At 40.0% G+C, this 6676-nt stretch overlaps 1 protein-coding gene across 1 annotated transcript; it reads right to left on the bottom strand.

The window, feature by feature from the left end:
* Positions 1-230: 230 nt before the first annotated feature.
* CRYGS (crystallin gamma S) lies at positions 231-5706 on the bottom strand. Its single transcript, XM_060766801.2, has 3 exons — positions 5646-5706; positions 1762-2004; positions 231-574 (listed from the first exon to the last, which is right to left on the bottom strand). The coding sequence occupies exons 1-3, from the start codon at positions 5658-5660 to the stop codon at positions 302-304; spliced, it is 531 nt and encodes a 176-aa protein (XP_060622784.1). The 5' UTR covers positions 5661-5706; the 3' UTR covers positions 231-301.
* Positions 5707-6676: the final 970 nt, after the last annotated feature.

Below are 6676 nucleotides of genomic sequence, written 5' to 3'. Positions count from 1 at the left end.
TCAAATCTTCTAAAAATTATGTTTTTGGAATGTAGCTCTCAAAATCCCCTCATTGACCATGGTGGCTCAATCTGAAAGCTACAATCCAAAAAAGTAACTTATTGAATCTTTTGCCACAATAAGACTAAAGGGTCTTTTGTAATGGGGTATTGTGAAGATGAGTCAATTCTCTTAAAGGAAAGTAACTATACTTAGAGACACACATTTCTCACAAACAACAACAGGCAGCATCAGGCCCACTAGTGCTTTATTGATGGCATTAAGACAGCTGTGACTTTGGTTTCAGACTTCTTGCTGCTTATTACTCAGCAACACGGCGGAAGGACTGGACCACTGGGGATGCAGCTCCCCACTCCATGGGTTTGCTGTACTCTCCTCTCTCCAGGAAATACTGCCGGCCACGGTAGTTGGGGTGCTCATAGAAAACCCAGGCCCCATCCAGGACTTTGCAAGAGTGGATTTCCCGGAAATGAAACTGCTCCATGACAGAAGGGCAATCATCTGTGTAGTCATACATCTGGCCACCAAAATCACCCTTCTCCCAGAACTGGATCTGGTATTTGCCTCCACTGGACTGCAACAAAAAAGAAAAAGAACACCAAGGTGAGCAGAGGTAGAAAACTCTGTTTTCTGAACAAGCCATTAAATACATCCTTGGATAATGCATAAATATTACAAACTCAGATAGCCACAATGAGTACTTTAATACATTCTTTCCAAGAGCCAATTTAATTCAGTTGAGAGATTTGTAAATTAAGTTCATACCCCCCTTCTTATATTCAGATTTTACAGGGTAATATCAAGACAGCCATTAGTTCTCAGCTTGCTTAACAACTTCCTAGGATTATTGTGTGGATAAAACAGGGAAATAGGGCTAGGAAAGAAATGCACACTGGTATTTGCCTGGAGGAAAAATGGGACAAACCTGTTGTAAATAAATGATTACATGGCTTTATTGATAAATCAGAACATTCTCATCTTTCAATGTAGAGGTAGGAAACCTGAGGCAATCCAGATGTCGTTGGGTTCAAATATTCATTGTTCCTGTCTGCTGATCATTCAAGCTAGGGCAAGCTAGAATCTAACTTTTGGAAAGTCACAGGTTCCATACTTCTTTTAACATTTGAGTGTCCATGTGAGCAGTACAACCAACATATCTATGGAACCAAATAAGTAATTTCACGTATTCACTTAGGCGTCCTGTACAAGCTACACCTTCTTCTCTGTACTTCTGTCATTTATCTACCTGAAAATAAAAGGATTTCCTATTATCCATGGTTTAATGTGTCCATGTGAAGTCCAGGCACATATCCTCCATGAATACTGTACATACAAAGGTGAGTTCTCTTTCACTGTTTTTACATTGAGGTTCCCTCTTGGGGTTGGTTTTTGCAGTAGATTCCTATACAACAGTGGTTCTCAACCTATGGGTCCCTAGGTATTTTGGCCTACAACTCCCAGAAATTGCAGCCAATTTACCAGGTGTTAGGATTTCTGGGAGTTGAAGGCCAAAACATCTGGGGACCCACAGGTTGAGAACCACAACTCTATTAAAAGGAATTGGACCAGATGAGTCTTAGGGTCCTTTCCAGGTCTAAGATTTTAAGTATGTTACTATTATTTCATGAATGTGAAATTAAACTGTACAAAGATCTAGGCATGTGAAGAAAAGAGACTGTGAAGTGCATCAGGATATAGAAGGATATTCCACTCATTTGTGTAAATATCATAATCAAAGAAGGAAAGAAAAAGCCAACTTACTAATTGAATGAATTTGCATGAGCTGAGACGGTCATTTAGGCCCATCCAGCGTTGGTACTCGGGATAATCCCCATGAGTCAGCACATACATATTCCCTGCGAAGTTTGGCCTCTCATAAACCACCCAGGCTCCCCCTTCCACACGGATGGAATTGCAACGGCTCAGGTCAGTGTGGAAATCCAAGCAGTCCCTGTCAGACTCATAGCGGCGGCCTTGGAAATTCTTGCCCTCATAAAAGGTGATCTGAAAACACAAGCAAAAAACAAAGGAAAAATATTTCCCATTAGATGTAGCAAGTCTGGGTGGATTCCATAGAAGATGCAACTTTTTTTGCATCTTAATGACGAAAGAAATTCTACAAGAGTACTTGCTGCAATATATATATATAAATACACACATATACATGCAGGCACCATAGTAATGGCGAAAAAACACTTGCATTTCTTTTTAGGGAAATATACCATTGGCTATTCACACAGATTATGGTTATGCATGATTTCAGCCATCAAACTAGTATAATGGAGTTACTGGTTGTTGTTCCTTCATTCATATTGTGTGATATGATGTTGACATCCTATCCACTCTCTCCAATTCTATTATCACGAGATTCAGGTTTATGTTTTTAATTCAAATTCAGTCTCCATTCTTCTGTTTCTTGAAACTGTCATGTGAATTCAATGGCCTTTTAAAAGCTTTATAAAATAGTGCTACTTGAACCATTTGCTTTTTCATAATATGTACTAACACACTGGGCAGAGTGAGGCAGATGTCTCAAGTGGCAAATGGTGGAGGTGTGAAGGGATCAAAGGAAGCATTGAGTCCTGGCTGCTCCCATATGTTGGGGAAGAGCTGTATGTTCCACCCTACCTGCGCACACAGACCTTGGATGACTGAATGAAACTGACCAATTACCAATGGGTTGTTGTAGGTTTTTCGGGCTATATGGCCATGTTCTAGAAGCATTTCCTGACATTTTGCCTGCATCTGTGGTAGGCATCCTCAGAGGTTGTGAGGTCCTCTGAGGATGCCTGCCATAGATGCAGGTGAAACATCCAGAGAGAATGCTTCTAGAACATGGCCATATAGCCCAAAAAACCTACAACAACCCAGTGATTCCGACCATGAAAGCCTTCGACAATACACTGATAACCAATAGTTATCTGTCAATCCAATTAGCTTCTGTAGAGAGAATGGGGGCACCTTTCCTGGACCAGTCCTAATAGCAAATCCGATTTACATAAGCCCTGTTCGTACAATAGCTCCAGAATTATAAACATGTGAATTGAGGTTGTGATATATAGAGAGATGAGATCACTGTCCCAGCCCCATTCTTCTCTTGCCTATGTATTCTATGTGAATTTGTTAATACAGATTATGTGAGTTCAGGTTGTACAAAATATTCAGGAAATTTGTAGATAGTAACTTGGAAGCAAGGGGAGGTTGTTCTCACATCCATTTTTCAATGTAGATCTTTCCCCCAGAAGCAGAAGTCAGTGAATAGTCTATCTTCCAGCACAAGAATAATTAGAAAGCATTTTTCCTTGAGCTCATTTCTCACCAGAAAAAAGCCATCTCCTGGTTTTACTCAAGTCTCAGGTCAGAAACTGGGGGCCACTATTGATCCACGCTTTTGGTGCAGAAAGGATCTCATGTGGAACCAACCTTCATTTTGCATTACAAGCTCAAGAACATACAGCAATTACTTAGCCACAGATCTTTATTTTTTTAAGTACACAGGGGATTGAGATTTAGTCTCTCTCTCCCCTCCACCTCCTCTCAAACACACACATTTATTCATTGACATACACAGAAATAGTGGGAAGGAGCTATTTTCCCTTGTACCCACCAAAGCTATTATTTGCATTGGAGGGATCGTGTTATTGGTGCAAATAGATGGGGAGGGTATATTTTCATTGAGCGATTTGATGTCTGGGTGTAGAATGAGTTAATCATTCATGGCTTGGAATTTGGCACTAACAATATCACAGATAATATCTGACAGGCACCCATTACTCTCACAGGATCCTTCGGCATTGCAATTATAGTCACAATAGATATGCTATCTCTGGAAAACATGCAATTTTCCCCCAGGAATGAACTATAACATATCCAATGCTCCGAAAACAAAATAATTCAGCAACTATTCCATTACCTCTAGAAAGCCATATGGATCATACATATCAAATGGATAGCACACACACAAGATGCACCAAAAACTAATGTGGTGGAAAGGACTGGGACCCAACCCCACCTAAAAGCTATATTCAGGAATAATCACACCAGATCCCATCTCATCTTGAAAGACAAGCCAAATCAGCTCCACTTAGTACCTGAATGGGAGACCACCAATGAAAATCAGGTAATGTAGGCTGTATTTCAGAGGAAGGAACTGGCAAAACCACCTGAGTGTCCCTTACTTAAGAAAGTCTTATGAAATTCATAGAGGAAGCATAACTCAATAGGCAAGCTGAGGGCATATGAACACACACACATACACAACAAGTGTGATGTACTGGTCTGAGTATAGGACTAGGATTCCGTGACACCTGAATCCTAGTCCTACACATAGAATCCTGGTCCTGCACTTATGGAAATCCACTGAACAATCTTGGGGAAGTCACACTTTCACATCCTAAGAAGAGAGCAATGATAAGCTCTCTGAAGAAGTCTTAACAAAAAAAAAACCCTTATGATAGGTCACCATAAATTGGAGTCCACCTCCAAGCATACAGCAATAACAAACAGACCTTGTTGACACTCTGTATTTCTGGAGATATCAAGTGGTAGATTCCATGACTGAATTATACCATATTAAATTATAAATGCCATGTGGAGAGTTTTAAAATCAAGGTGAAACATCAGCCAGTCTTTGCCATATTACAGTTATGGCAGAGACCATAACTCTAGAGACCACACAGGCCATCCAGTCCAAACTCCTGAAATGCAAGAAATACATGCATTTTTGAAGAGTTTGGCTTGCCAGTGTGAAGTGAATGGGGAAAGTTTAGATTATATTCCAAAAACAGCTGCTGAGCTCATTAAGTATCATCTATGCCAGGGTCCTCAAAGTAATGCCTGAGGGCCGGATACAGCCCTCCAAGGTCATATACCTGGCCCTCACTCAGGGTCAACCTAAGTCTGAAATGACTTGAAAGCACACAACAACAATCCTATCTCATCAGTCAAAAGCAGGTCCACACTTCCCACTGAAATACTCATAAGTTTATATTTGTTAAAATTGTTCTTCATTTTAATTATTGTATTGTTTTTAAGTGTTTTTACACTACAAATTACATATGTGCAGTGTGCATAGAAATTCATTCTTTTCTTTTTTTTCAAATTATAATTCGGCCCTCCAACAGTTTGAGGGACTGTGACCTGGCCTTCTTTTAAAAAGTTTAAGGACCCCTGATCTATGCCCTTAGAAGAAGGCAGAGGTATTTATTTCCTGCAATACATGTTGTACATGTTTTATCAAGTTGTAACACTTCTTCTCAACAAGGTGACCAATCCTGGTGCAAAAACATCTCTGTTTCAAAACACATCACAATAATTCTATACTCTTCCTTATCTTCAGAAGCACAAACAAAAAGTAAAATACATTTGCCACTCCCTAATGTCATGTTCAAACACTGGTCTTAATTTGACAAAGTTTAGGACACTGGAGCTGCTTGAAGAAAAGCTAAAAAGCCACCAACAGTTCCAGAAATGCATTTGCCCTTGAGCTTATCATGTCTTCCACTAGGAAAGGAGCAATCTGTAGCTTCCTAAGACAAGGAGACACTATTACTCTGCTTCTTCCAGCAAAGCTTGTGAATTGGGTTTCATCTTCTTTTCAACCACTGGAAGAAAGAAGGGAAGCCTGAGGCTGCAAACATACTTACCCGGTTTTTGGACATGGCCAGTGCTGGAGGCAATACTCCTGGAGGATAAGACAATCTAGAAGCAGCTGCAAGAACAAGAACCAGGAAGCCTCATTTTATAGTGAACTCATTTTTTAGACTAGACATTCGCTTTGTCATGAAAATGGGATCCAAAAATTGAGTCAGTGATTCTGATTCTATTCATCAGTTCTAGAAAAGCAAACAGGATTACAAGATAAAGATACGCTTCATTGCTCCCTTTATTTTTCAGCATTTGGCTGTTGTATTATTAGGTTCTGAACACTTTGCTGAGTCAGAAAACCAAACTTCTGTCAGAAACAATCAAAATAAAAAAAAACCCTTGCAATCTTAGTGAAGGAGGGTAATATTGTTCCCACCCACTACAGAATCCCACAAGGGAACAAAAGAATCAGAGAACTCTTCGGGTCAGAAGAAAAGCTAGAGCACGTCATCACAGTGCAGGGAGAAAGATGATTTTTCCCCCTCTTTGTTAAAAACAGGGTGTTGCTTAAAAGACATCACAAAGAACAACCGTTAGGGTAATACTCCTTGCCATTTTACAAAAGCACCTTCCTTCAATTCACACATCCATTCTTTTAGCTCCAATGACTCTTATGAAAAGAGATATTTTAAGCCACAGAAGTTCTATTTATGGCCAGGTGAAATCTTTGAAAATGGAAACACTTTTCCTTGAATAACCCATTTTGCAAACGTGTTAAGTCTAAGATGTTCCTTCCCCTGTAAACCACATCATGTAAGCCTCTTGAGTATCTTAAATAAAGAAAACAATATAAAAAACCAGAAGTTCGCAAACTATAAGTTGTACATGAGGTGTTTCATTCAGATGGAAATGCTGCAGCCAAGAATGTCTGTACTTGGCCCAACATTCATGCAGTTCAAGATCATTTTGAGCAGGGTTTGATTACCTACAAAGCCCTAAACGGTTTGGGACCCGCCTATCTTCGTGATTGCATCTTCCCCTATGACCTAACATGAACCCTAAGATCATCTGGGGGAGGCCTTCCTCTCGC

The sequence above is a fragment of the Anolis sagrei genome, chromosome 3, assembly GCF_037176765.1.
Source record: "Anolis sagrei isolate rAnoSag1 chromosome 3, rAnoSag1.mat, whole genome shotgun sequence".
Classification (NCBI taxonomy): Eukaryota; Metazoa; Chordata; class Lepidosauria; order Squamata; family Dactyloidae; genus Anolis; species Anolis sagrei.
This window is presented reverse-complemented; position numbering and strand designations above follow the sequence as displayed.